The 14,421-nt window shown below is 44.3% G+C and overlaps 1 protein-coding gene across 1 annotated transcript in view; it reads left to right on the top strand.

The window, feature by feature from the left end:
- The window catches only part of AFF3 (ALF transcription elongation factor 3), a 335,141-nt gene that overhangs the window by 313,931 nt on the left and 6,789 nt on the right, over positions 1-14,421 (top strand). The window contains exon 17 of the mRNA XM_066577159.1: positions 4,694-4,743. Coding sequence (XP_066433256.1) covers positions 4,694-4,743 — 50 coding nt within the window. The remainder of the gene's footprint in view (positions 1-4,693; positions 4,744-14,421) is intronic.

Below are 14,421 nucleotides of genomic sequence, written 5' to 3'. Positions count from 1 at the left end.
TCAGCAGCTACTCTAGGCATGCAACATTGGGATCATAGCAGCAAAGGGCACATCCTAAGGGTTTTTTCACATGGGCGCTGCGATGAACGAGAGGCAGTCGTGACCAAGTCAGAGCTGCATCTCCCGATTTCTCGCCCATTCAGACGGCTGGGTGTGGCGTGCATACGCCGCAGCCCAGAATATTGTCAGCCCGGGGTAGGGAGATCAGCTCTGCTAAATTTCCTCCCACTTCCCTCCCCTCTCCGCTCCTTGTCGGCTGCCAGCAAGGGGAGGGGCGGGAGCTTAGCAGAGTTTGTCGTGCTAAACTCCCTCTCATCCATCCCCAGCCTATGGGAGCTACCGGCAAGGGAAGTGGAGGGACTTTACCAATGCGAGACGCTGCTAAACTCCCTTCCCTTTTCTAATAGTTCTCATAGGCTCCCATAGGAGTCTATGGGAACTGCCATAATATTCCAGCAAAAGATAGGACAAGACCTATCTTTTCCGGCCAGCTTAAAAGCGACCGTCCGGAATGCGCTCTGTATGTGCTATTTTTTCTGGCCGGCCAATTTTACACACTGGAAAATTGCCCAACTGAAAAAATGCTTTGAAATCCAATGCTTCAGATGGCCGCGATTTTCAGCCAGCGTTTTATCGCGACAAAATCGCAGCGATTAAACGCTCGTGTGAAACTAGCCTTAAAAAAAGGGGTTAAAGGATGAACATCTGCAGTCCCTAGGACTGACCAAATTAGCCAGCACATAGTCTGGTTGTGGGCGAACATTTGCTGGACAGGCTATTCCCCAAATGACAGAAACATCACACTGTTTTATCGAGCAATGGGAAAATGCAATGTTTATTGTTTATTGTATTTAGAGCTACCTTTACGAAAACACTTAAACAAAAAATGTTTACAATAGAAAAACTATTTGAATAATATATCATTGTTATGTCTGTGCGAACAACGACCTACAAGAACGCAATGTGAATAAAGGGGTGGAAAGAAAAAAACAGGGAGTTCAGAATTGCATACACACAACCCAAATTAGGGTTGGAGGGAAGAATATGCACTTGAACACCAAAACAAACTGAACGTGCATACAAACAGCCACAAAGACAACAGATGCCAAAATACTTACCAAAAGTACTACAACTCAAACAGATGGAAATATGAATTCCATCTGTTGAGGTATTGATTTGTATTTTTGCCAGAATACATAAGCTCGCAAGCCCACGTCAAGGGTCCTCCTTGTCTTGTGAGTCCCTACTCTAACAAGACAACTAAAACAACAAAAAAGGAACCCTGCATACAAGGGTTCCTACAATAGGAACAACCCCAGGCTGGTACCTAGGAGCCACTGTCTTTCCCTAGATGGTAACAGGCAGGAACACCAAACAAGGGAAATACATCACACACTAAAAAGGGACAGTTCACACCTAGTGTAGCCAACACCTAGAGACATACACAGACCACACCCCTGTTCACACCAAATGACTGCAACATAAAGGGAACACTACACAGAACAAGTCATAGTGCACACCATGTGTAGCCACACCTTCATACATACACAGAACAAGTCATTGTTCACACATAAAGTCCACTCATCTCACAGACTGAAGGAAACCCCACTCAGAATCCCATGCTTGCATAGATAAAACAGGAGCTAGCTCAAGTGTCCACACACCAAGAAAGGGAAAGAGACTCAGACACCAATCTGACATGAAGGGAACATTGTCAGATGTCACCCACCTGACAACATACAGTACATCAAATGTCTATCAGCTGCACCTGATAAAGGGAAGGAAGACCATCTTCATGGAAGGTGGAGAAAGCATCTCAAACTAGCAGCATGCACGGCACATGGAAAAGGGACAATGGATAAATGACAAACACCCTCTAGCAAGAGGAGCTGGTATTTTTGTGTACAAGACTGATGGTGATTAGCTGGCTGGAGAACTTCACACCCAGTCAGATCAATCATCCCATACCTGTGGAAGCATGCTCCTGGAAACCCATATTACTACAGGTAATGGGAGCACGGTCCTTTAACCCCTTACTGACTGGCCTATTTTGCACCTTACTGATCAGGCAGTTTTTTTCCATCATTACGTACCAAGAGCCATAACATTTTCATATGAGGCCCTATTTTTTGTGGGACGAGTTGTCACTTTGGGGTACATTTAATGTATTGCTTAACTTTTATAAAAAAAAATTTGGAGAGGTTGGAAAAAAACCGAATTGCCGCCATTTTTTAAAATTAGGTTTTTTCGAACAGGGTTCACCATATGGTATAAATAAAATGTTACCTTTATCCTGCAATACCAAATTTATATACTTTTTCATGTATTACTATTTTTCTACAATAAAAACACTTTAAAAATAAATTGTATTTGTATTGCCACATTCCAAGATCCATAGCATTTTACAACATTTTTCACTAATGGAGTTATGTGAAGTATTGATTTTTGCGGGATGAATTATAGTTTTCATTAGTACCATTTTGGGGTAGTTGTGACTTTTTGATCAGTTTTTTTTGCATATTTTTGTGAGACAGACAAAAAACAGCAATTTCGTCATTTTTTTTAAATTGTGCTTACCATGTGATATAAATAATAGAAATACCAAATTTTTCTAATTTCTTTTTTATTACTTTGGCACAATAGAAGACTTTTTATACAAAAAAATAATTGTATTTACATTGCCAACTTCAACAACATTTTATTTTTTTCACCAAATGAGCTGTGGGTGGCTTTGTTTTTGTGAGATGAGCTGTAGTTTCCTTTTTTACCATTTTGGAGTACATGAGACTTTTTGATCACTTTTAGTTTGGTGTTTTTGGAGGCAGATGAATGCAAAATATGAATTTTTTGCATTTATAAAAAAAGTTTACACAGTTTACTGTGTGGGATAACGAATATAATGTATTTATAGTATGAGTCATTAAAAACGTATTGATATGTAATACATATTTTTTCTATTATTTTACACACTCTTTTTTTGCCCCATTAAGGGACTTGAAGATGTGATCATTCGATCGCTGCTAAACTACACTGCACTACTTATGTACTTATGCACTATAATGTACCTTTGACTGATCAGCAATAAGTCCTTCTGGAGGCTGGCATGCTCAGCACCCTATGATCGCATTGTGGGGTGCCGTTGAATGACAGAAGGAGCCCACTCCACCAGTCACCTGCTTAGAAGTGGGGTACCATAAGGTTCTGCCCGGGGGCCCAGTGTTGTTCAACATTTTTATAAATGATCTAGAGAGGGGAATTGAGGTGAAACTGATCAGGTTTGCCGACAATTCAAAGCTAAGAGGGATAGCTAACACTGCAGAAGAGAGAGAGAGAGGATTCAAAAACATCTGGACTAGCTTGAACAGCGGGCGGTGATTAACAATGGTATTTAACAAGGAGAAGTCCTACATCTGGGCAAGAAAAATAAAAAACGCACATACAGAATGGGAAAAATTGAGCTAAGCATGTGTACATGTGTAAAAGACTTTGGTATACTAATAGACCATAGACTGAACATGAATCAACAATATGATGCAGTAACAAAAAGGTAAACACAATTCTGGGATGTATTAAGAGAAGCATAGAGTCTAGATCACGTGAGGTAATTATCCCCCTCTACTCTTCCTTAGTCAGACCTCATCTGGAACACTATGTCCAGTTCTGGGCACCCCACTTCAAAAAAGACATTGACAAACTGGAGCAAGTTCAGAGAGGAACGCTTAAAAGATCTGGGAATGTTTAGTTTGCAAAAAAGGAGGATGAGATGAAACTTAATAGCTGTCTACAAATATCTGAAGGGCTGTCACAGTGCAGAGGAATCCGCCCTATTCTCATTTGCACAATGAAAGACTAGAATCAATTAGATGAAACTAAAAGGGAGGAGACACAGATTATATATTAGAAAAACATTCTGACGGTGAGGGTGATCAATGAGTGGAACAGGTTGCCACGAGAGGTAGTGAGTTCTCCTTCAATGGAAGTCTTCAAACAGAGGCTGGACAAATATCAGTCTGGGATCATTTAGTGAATCCTGCATTGAGCAGGAGAATGGACTGATGACTTCGATGCACACATGCATGATACGCGGTGAATGGAGGCAATGAAAGTCAATCGATACGCAAGAGAAATAAATTGCAGCATGCTCTTTTTCTCTGCATGTGATACTCAGCCCTTCTATGGGCTGCGTATGATATGCTGTCCATATGCAATACATTGTACAGAGCAGGAAGTTTAAAAATTGTGCAGTGCCATACTCAGCCCATACATGGTCTCTGCCAGCAGAGCATGTGGGCTATAAAGTGTAAAATGCCATGGGAGACCCGCGGAATTTTACGCATAAGGCTGTGGACATAAGCCCTTAGGAGGTAGCTAAGTGCCAAACTTAGCTTCTTTTCAGCAGTCCGATAGAGATGAATGGTGCAGTAGCGTGCCTCCATGCTGCTCAATTCATGTGGAGGTCTGACTGCTGGGATAGGGAATAAATTTGTATCTTTCAACAACCTATCTAAGAGTTCATGTAATGTAGACTTTTATTTACTCACTTTTTACATTTTTGCATATCTAGGTGTGTCATTGTATTGTTTCATTTCACCAGGTAAAGGAAAAGCTTACCAATTTTACTCTACACGTCGTTTGAAATATATAGCATAGCGAAGTATGCAATAAACTAACAATGTAACTGTTTGCTTTTCAGAATTCATCTAAAGGGCCACGAGTACCATCGCCATGGAATGCCAATGGAAAGTAAGGGATGATTGCATTCTCAAACTTGATGAAGTCTTTCTGCCGTACTTACTACATTTCAAGCTTTGTTTCCAAGGAATTACGAGCAAGAGCAGCTAGGAAGCATTTCTTGTAGTCGTAAATATTAAATATATGATAAAAGTAGTACTAACATGTATTATAACAGGTTACCTCAACTACTTATGATAATTCTACATTACTTAACACCATTCACACCAAACATGAACCAAAAGGGAAAGCAACAAAGGGAGAAAAGAGGCATTAGACTCTACACCACACCAGACGGCCAAATACTTACTGATGTTCTAACACCACTAGGCAGATGGGAATATCAATAAGTATGAGGTATTAGTTAATATTTTGGCCAAAATACCTAAGCACACAAACCCCGTCAAGGGTCCTTATTATCTTGTGAGTATCTTCACTAACAAGATAACTAAACAACAGGAAAGGGAGCCCTTCCCATAAGCGGGGCGATCATCCCAATAAGGACTGTCCCACACTGGAACTTTGGGATCACCTACTTTGCCCTAGATAGAAATAGGCAGGAACACGAGACAAAGGCGGTTTTAAAAAAATGTTCCTCCATTGTTTTTTGGATTTCATTTTACAGCATTTGACATGCAAAATAAATAATGTGATAACATTTTTTGGGTCAGCACAATTCTGGTGATTTTTCATGTTTTTCTATTTTTGTATACTAAAACACTTTTTTTTATGTTGCCACATTCCAAGAGCCATGTGAGTTTTATTTCTCCATTGACATTGCTCTATGACGGCTTGTTTTTTGCAGGATCAGCTCTAGTTTTCATTTATCCCATTTTTGGGCATATATATAACATTTTGGTTATTTTTTTATTCCATTTTTTTTAGTGGAAAGATAAACAAAATCCACAATTCTAACACAAGTTCTTTGTTTGTTTATGGCGTGCACTGTGCTGTAGAAATAATATGTTCAATTCATTCTGTAAGTCGGTAAAAAAAAACATGTTCATCATAGACCCCTAACATTTTGATTATTTTGTCAATGGTGCTGCGTGAGGTTTTTTTTTGTGCGACGAATTGTGCTTTTTAATGGTACCATTTTTTGATCCATACAACTTTTTGATCACTTTTAGAGATGAGCGAACCTACTCGGCCACGCCCCTTTTTGGCCTGAGCGCCGCGATTTTCGAGTACTTCCGTACTCGGGTGAAAAGATTCGGGGGGCGCCGTGGGTGAGTGGGGGGTTGCAGCGGGGAGTGGGGGGGAGAGGGAGAGAGAGAGGGCTCCCCCCTGTTCCCTGCTGATATCCCCAGCTCCGCCACGCCGCCCCCCGAAAATCGCGGTGCTCGATCGAGTAATTACTCGAAACGAGTATATTCGCTCATCTCTAATCACTTTTAATTCAGTTTTTTGCAAGGCAAATAGGCAAAATTAGCGATCTTCTCCTCTTTTTTTATATTTATTTTTTCACGGCTTGCACAGTGCAGGTTAAATAATGTTCTAACTTTTTTACTTGACTCAAGACGACTGGATTGGTACAAAATTTGTGGTATTTCTTTTTTGTGTTTGTGGGTTTTTTTACATGCTAAGGGCTCAGTCAGGCAAGTGTGGTTTACACGCTGCTAAGCAACGTGTAAACCACGCTGCTGACATGCAGTGATTATGCGCATGAATGGGGCTGCCCCTAGCTGTGCGGAGCAGCCCAGTCACACATCTGTGGTGGGGGCAGCCTTCTTGCATGACTCCCATGGGAGTCTATAGAAAGCAGGCTGCACAGCACACACCACGGAGCTGACATGCGAGTTGGCACTCGCATGTCCTAGCTTTGTTAGAAGCTCAGATCCCGCGCTTCAACAAAGTGTCCATTTAGCGCTTCCATAGCAACCTATCGGTTCCTATAGAAGTGCTGCTCTCGCTCTTGCTGTAGCAGCGCTAGAACCACGCTCGTTTGACTTCGGCCTTAGGGGGCAAAGGTTGGGTTTTGACTTTATTTTTTTTACCATGTTTTTCACTTTTTTTATTTTTACTTTTGTCCTACTAGGAGACTTGAATTTCACCTCTTTTCGTTGTTCTTATAATACACTACTGTACTTCAGTATAGCAATCTATTATAAAGCCTAAGAAGCTTAGCCAGAGACTGAGCCTTATAAGGCACCCAGAGACATGAAGATGGCCTAGCAGCCTATCAGGACCCCAGGATCATATTGTGGGGGTCCGATGGGTGACAGAGGGAGCAGTCGCATTGACTGTGGCATGTATAGGGTTAAACAGCTTCCCTGGCAAGGGAGACTCTGGCAGGCTTCTGATGTAGCACTGTGAAAAGGCATATGCATCAGAATGAAGCCCATTAATGGCCACCGTCAAAAGGTGTATGGGCAGTCGTTAAAATAAGCATGTTGTTTAACCCCTTATTTCTTTAAACTTTATTTAGAATTTTCACAGAAGAACAATGAACAGTTAAACACGTTGCAATTATACACATCACATTTAAGTGATTATACAGTAATAGATAGAATAATAAGGTTTACACAATGAAGAATGGTAGTGAATAGTTCTATGTTAATGCTAGCCTAGATGGTAAAAGGAGACAGGAAATACTTGAAAACTCAATATGTAGTTAGAACTGTAGCCACAAAGAAGGTAAGCCCCACTGTATTAGTGTATCTTGACGCCACCAGAAGTTGTGGTGGAGTCAAGAAACTAAGTGTTTGACAGGGGGTTGCCGCCCCCTGTTCCTGATTGGCTGTCCAGCTGTCTCCCAATCCTACCCTTCACAGGTCCTGTAGGCAGCGGCGTCCGGCGTGCAGGAGCGGCAGTCTCCCTGACCTGGCCCTGACAGATTGTGTGGGCAGCGGCGTCCGCGGCAGTGTGGACTTTTCAATACTATAGATGCTGCCCGTGCAGGAGGGATGAGCGCAGCACAATGGCAGGTGGGGCCAAAGTGTTATTAGCCGAGCACTTTCTGATCGTTAAGGAGCGGTGAGCGATGCAGGGCAGTGGGAGGGCCCACTGAAATCACCGGACCTGTTTGACATATGTCAGCGCTGCCCGTGAGGCCGTCAGGGGGGGGGGACGCAGAATGAGCACAGAATACGGGGGAAGGGGGGAAGCTGCTATAAACCGAGCAGTTTTGTGATGCAGCAGGAGCGGTAAGCGGTGCAGAGCAGTGGGGGGCCGCAGTGGTAGCACCGGAGCAGTTTGCCAAATTCAAGCAGTGGGTGGACAGGAGCGGTGAGTGGTGCAGAGCGGCGGGGACCCCGTACTTTAATGACCGGAGCAGTTGGGCAGCACAGCATGTTCCCCAGCAATCGGAATCCGTACGCCTAACCCTCCAGCTCAGCCACAATTTTAGCCTCACCCTCCAGCCCAGGCAACATGAAATGCACACGCTCCTAGGACCTACATTAAGGTAGACAATCGGGAAGTAGGGGTGTGACAGGGGCGTTCCTGCATCCAATCCCTGTCACACCCCTATCTTCAGGTGGTGTCAAGATACACTAATACCAAACCCGACAATAGGTTATACAGTTGCAGTCAAAATTATTCAACCCCCATTGCAAATTAGATTTACCAGATTTTCAGACTTTCAGCTGTCTGCAAAAAAAGCAAATAAACTAGCAATTTAAATAGCTCAACACAACTAATATAACATGTGGTTTCTCCAAATTCAACAAAAAATACCACTTTTAATGACTACTGCAGCTTCAAAAATTTTCAACCCCTTGATGATAAGTGTCTTTAGTACTTAGTAGAGCACCTTTTTTTATGACCTGCTGCAAACATGATGCATAGTCAGACACCAGCTTCTGACAGCTTTCCTGAGGAATCTTAGCTAATTTCTCATGGGCAACGGCCTCCAGTTCACTAATATTCTTGGGTTTGTATGCTGCAACCACCTTCTTCAAATCCCACCAAAGATTTTTCATAAAGTTCAAGTCAGGCAACTGTTACAACTCCAGAAACTTCCAGGACTTCTTCTGAAACCACACCTTGGAGGGCTTTGAGGTATGCTTGGGATTATTGTCGTGTTGGAAGGTCCAATGAAATCTAAGCTTTAGCTTCCTCCCAGAAGGCATGGTGTTTTCTCCTAGGATTCCCTTATACTCTCAGACAGGCAGATGTGGATTCACCCTTGGAGAACCCTATTTTTCACACTTAACCCCCTGCAAGTCGGATGCCGCATTTGCTGTGAGGTCTCCAAGCCAATTTATGCACAGACATTCCCAGTTGTGTGGCAGATGAATCTGCTGTGAGCCAAGGCATGGTACCTGTACGTCTGAACAGGTGTGTAATTTGTTGACTGGCTGGAATCAGAACTGGTAGCGGAGATACAGAAACTGTTGCGTCCTACGGACGTGCAACCACAAAAACAAAAGGCACAACTGTGCAAAGAAAAACATAAAACTATGGGGAATTCTCTCCCTATAGTCCCCTAACCCGGGAGGGGGCCCTGCCTACTCGGTGGACCGATCGCTCTGACAAGTGTGAGCCCGCACGCGTGCCTGGGCCACTGACAGGTCCCTATTAGGGAGCCCTAGTACAAAAGAAAGGGGCCCCAGGACCCTTAGGACCAGGACGACCAGGGTTTGATCTGTGAAAATTTTTTACCAGCCGATCTGCATAAACATCCGCTGCAGGAACCCATGACCTCTCTTCTGGGCCATACCCGCGCCAGTGCACCAAGTACTGCAGGGAATTCCTGACTCGACAGGAGTCCAGAATGCGACTTATTACAAACTGCTCCTCCCCATCCACTAGCGCAGGAGCCGGGGGTGGTGAGTCATTCCCAGAATCGATTAATCTTTTGAGCAGAGATTTATGGAACACATTGTTAATCTTCATCGTGCTGGAAATTTCTAACCGGAAGGCCACCGCGTTAATCTTCTCAATTATTTTAAACGGACCAATAAATCGCGGGCCCAGTTTAGCGGATGGTTGTTTGAGTTTTATATTTCTGGTAGACAACCACACCAAGTCTCCAACACAGAATCCTGCCCCCTCAGAGCAGTGACTGTCTGCAACTCGCTTGCTGCGCTGAACGGATCGCTGTAAATTTTTCTGGATCTCCGCCCACCCGGCCTCCATATCGGAACAAAACTCATTTGCTCCTGGTACCTCCGAAACCCTCTTGGAAAGGGGGCCAAAACATGGGTGAAATATCTGTAGTTACAGAAGAACGGGGAAGTCCCCGTAGCCTCCAGTGGTCTATTGTTTAGAGCAAACTCGGCTAGTGGCAAGAACTTTGACCAGTCCTCCTGATTTTCCGAGGCATAACAACATACTGCTCCAGGTTCTGATTACACCTCTCAGTCTGCCCATTGGTCTCAGGATGGTATGCCGAGGAAAACGAAAGCTGCACACCCAAACGAGAGCAGACTATTCGCCAAAAGCTAGAAACAAATTGTACGCCGTGATCAGAGACTATATTCTCTGGCAAACCATGTAGTCTAACGATATGGCAAATGAACAAACTCGCCAACGTCTTGGCATTAGGTAAACTGGGGAGTGCCACAAAATGGCACATTTTACTAAACCGGTCCACTACCACCCACACAACAGTGTTGCCATCGGAAGGTGAATCTCGGCCAGCACCTGTAACCTTAGATGAACAGGAACAAAAAGCTTCCCAGCCGGAAGCTTTGACGGGGCCAAATTTTGTGCTTTACGGACTTGCTCCTCTAACTCTAATGACACTGCCGACACCACCACCAAAACTTCTGGAAAGAGCATCGGCCTTCACATTCTTCCAGCCTGGACGATATGTAACTAAAAAATTGAAACGGGAAAAGAAAAGCGACCAGCGTGCCTGTCTGGAATTAAGTCTCTTGGCAGATTCCAGATATATGAGGTTTTTGTGATCCGTGAAAACCGTTACTTTGTGTCGCGCCCCCTCTAGAAAATGACGCCACTCCTCGAATGCCCATTTAATCGCCAGCAATTCCCTGTCCCCAATGTCATAATTTCGCTCTGAAGACGAAAATTTTCGGGAGAAGAATGCACACGGGTGGAGATCTTGCAGTGTCTCCGTTCCCTGAGATAGAACTGCTCCAACCCCCACCTCTGAGGCATCAACCTCAACAATAAAGGGCCTGGAAGAATCTGGCTGCACCAGAATCGGAGAAGTAGCAAAACACCTCTTCAATCTCTGAAATGACTGCATAGCTTCCGTCAACCATTTAGTAGGAAAGCACCCCTTCTTAGTCATATCAGTAAGAGGTTTAACTTTCCCCGAAAAATTCCTAATGAATCTACGGTAATATTTGGCAAACCCCAAGAACCTTTGTAAGGCTTTCACATTTTCTGGTAGGACCCAATCCTGCACCAGACCTTCTCAGGATCGATCTTGAACCCTTCGTTTGTAATTATATGCCCCAAAAATGTGATCTCTTGTACAGCAAACTTTTCTCTTTTGGTGAACAAACAATTCTCACGCAAAGCTTGGAGGACCTGGCGAACATGAGAAACATGGAACTCAAAATCCAGAGAGCAGATCAAAATATCATCCAAGTACACTAGTACAAATCTGCCCACAAACTGAGAGAGAACCTCATTGATCAAGGACTGGAATACCGCAGGGGCATTAGTGAGACCAAAAGGCATCACCAGACTCTCAAAATTTCCCTCTGGGGTATTAAACGCAGTCTTCCACTCGTCCCCCTCCTTAATCCAGATTAAATTATATGCCCCGTGCAAGTCTAGTTTGGAAAAACAGTTGGAGCCATTCAACTGCGAAAACAGATCCGGAATAAGGGGGAGGGGGTATGGATTGCGTTTTGTGATTTTGTTCAATTCCCTAAAGTCAACACAGGGACGTAATCCGCCATCTTTTTTCTTTACAAAAAGGAAACCAGCTGCTAGTGGGGAATTAGATGGCCGTATATGATTCCTTCTCAAGCTGTCCTGGATATAATCTTTGAGCGCCAGTCTCTCAGGGGCCGATGTTGAACATGCGACTCTTGGTGAACATACGACTCTTGGGGAACTTGCAGTCAGGGAGAAGTTCAATGGCACAATCCCCCTTTCTGTGTGGTGGTAATTTGTCTGCCCCCTCTTGAGAAAACACATCAGAGAAGTCAGCTATAAATTCAGGCAACACCTCTGCCTGAATGGAGGCTATATCAGCAGAAATGCAACCGGACAGACAACCCGGGCTCCATTTAACAATGTCCCCCTTTTCCCAGTCCACTACTGGGTTGTGTAAGCGCAGCCAGGGCAACCCCAAGACTACTTGCGTAGCGAGGGATTCCATGAGATATAGTGTTATGCATTCCATGGGGAACAGCCCAATCCTTAACCCCTTCCCGCTGCAGGGCGTAAGTTTACGTCCTGGCAGCCTGGTACTTCCCGCAACAGGACGTAAACTTACGTCCTGGAGATAGCGCGGGATCACATAAGATCCCGCGCTCTCTCGCAGCAGGAGCCGGCTGTCAGTCACAGCCGGCATCCCGCTGCAACAGCGGGGGGGCATCGGAGATGCGCCCCCCGCTGTTAACCCCTCCCCTGCCGCGATCTAAGTAGATCGCGGCAGGGAAAGAGTTCACAGAGGGATCGCGCTGCCTCTGTGTCTCCGGCCGGAACTCGCGATGTCATCGCGAGAGCCCGGCCTGTCACCATGGCAACAGGACGCCAGACACCGGCGTCCTGTATTGCCTATGCCTATAATCGCTGTACAAGCGATAAGGCCATGCCTTATACCAGCGATCATCAGGGCAGTGGTTAAAGTCCCTCAGAGGGACTCAAATAGTGTAAAAAAAACAAAGATTAAAAAAAGAATTTAAAAAAATGTAAAAAAAGAGTTAAAAAAACAATTTTTTAATGCTTTTTCTCAGATTAGCATAAAAACAGGTAAAAAAAAATAAAACCCTACATATTTGGTATTGTCGCGTCCGTAACGACGCATACAATAAGTTACACATGCTTTTGACTGTGCACGGAAAAAAATGCAAAAAAAACGCTAAAAAACTGAGGCAAGATGCTAATTTTTAGCATTTTGCCTCACTAAAAACGCAATAAAAGTGATCAAAAAAGCCGTATGTACCCCAAAATGGTACCAATAAAATCTACAGCTCGTCTCGCAAAAAATAAGCCCTCATAAAGTGCCGTACATCAAAAAATAAAAAAGTTACAGGACTTTGAATGCAGCAATTTAGAAAAAAAAAAAAAGATTACCCAGAAAAAGGGTTTTTATTGCAGAAAAGTGGGAAAACCTAAAAAAAATGTAAGAATTTTGGTATCAATGTAACCGTACCGGTCCGCAGAAAAAATGGAATGTCTCATTTATGCTGCATGAGTACCGCTGTAAAAAAAAATAAAAAATCTATGGCAGAATTGAAGCCCTCATACGGCCACGTCAACGGAAAAATAAAAAAGTTATGACTTTTGATAAACGGAGAAGAAAATCCGCCAAAAATTGTTGCGTCCTTAAGCCCAAAATAGGCCATGTCATGAAGGGGTTAAATGGACATTAGGTACACAAAAACTCAGACTTCTCTGAGATAGTGGAGCAGCATCAATGGCGGACACAGGGATGGGAAAATCCAAAGCACTCATCTCTAAGCCTGAACATTTGACAGTCTCCTGATGTATTAAATTAATACTAGCTCCACAATCCAGAAAGACTCGTATGGGACTGTCAACACTGCCACAACGAATTTCAGCGGGAAGTACCAGCCTGGAAGAGGATACCCAAGCAATCTGATGGCCTAGAGGGGCCCTCTCACTAATCTCCAGGCCATCAAGTTCTGGCTGGCCATTCTGACGGAGACAACACTGAGCCATGCGACCAATGCGGTTACAGGAATCGACCTTTGCACTGTACTTTGTTCCCATTCCTAACCCTGGCAGTCAGTGACCCCAACTGCATGGGGTCCTCCACATCCGCAGATAAGAAGCCCGAATCTATGGAGAGTTCCTGATGCCTCTCCCTAATCCGTCTCCCAGCTTTGATAGCCAGAGACATGGCCTCATCTAGACTGCGGGGTACTGGATGTCCTACCAGTACGTCCTTGATCTCATTGGACAGACCGCAATGGAACTGGCTCTTTAAAGCGGAGTCATTCCACTGAGTTTCTGCTGCCCAACGTCGAAACTTAGCACAATAATCTTCAACAGTGGAATCTTTCTGTCGCAAACGTCTGATATTTCCCTCAGCCACCGCTATCTTATCGGGGTCGTCATAAATAAGACCCAAAGCAGCAAAAAAATTATACACTGAGGTCAGAGCCTCAGACGTCGGGGGTAATGAAAGCGCCCATGCCTGTGGCGCCCCCTGCAGTCTGGACATTACAATGCCCACCCTCTGGGCGTCGTCCCCTGAAGAGCTAGGACACAGTCTGAAATAGAGCTTACAGGCCTCTCGAAAGGGTCCGAATTTCTGCCTATCACCAGAAAAACGGTCAGGTAGCTCAATTTTTGGTTCCTTGCTGGGAACCTGTAGCGCAAGTTGTCGCTGTTTAATCTCAGTGACCTCAGCAGCCAGCGTGCCGAGCTGCTGCGACAAAACCTCAAGGGGATTCATATTAACCGCACAGAATCTCCCTGAGTAGGTAAGGCCTGATCAATCTGTTGCGTCCTCCGGACGTGCAACCACAAAAACACAAACAAAAGGCACAACTGTGCAAAGAAAAACATAAAACTATGGGGAATTCTCTCCCTATAGTCCCCTAACCCGGGAGGGGGCCCTGCCTACTCTGC

The sequence above is a fragment of the Eleutherodactylus coqui genome, chromosome 1 (genome assembly GCF_035609145.1).
Source record: "Eleutherodactylus coqui strain aEleCoq1 chromosome 1, aEleCoq1.hap1, whole genome shotgun sequence".
Taxonomy (NCBI): Eukaryota; Metazoa; Chordata; class Amphibia; order Anura; family Eleutherodactylidae; genus Eleutherodactylus; species Eleutherodactylus coqui.
This window is presented reverse-complemented; position numbering and strand designations above follow the sequence as displayed.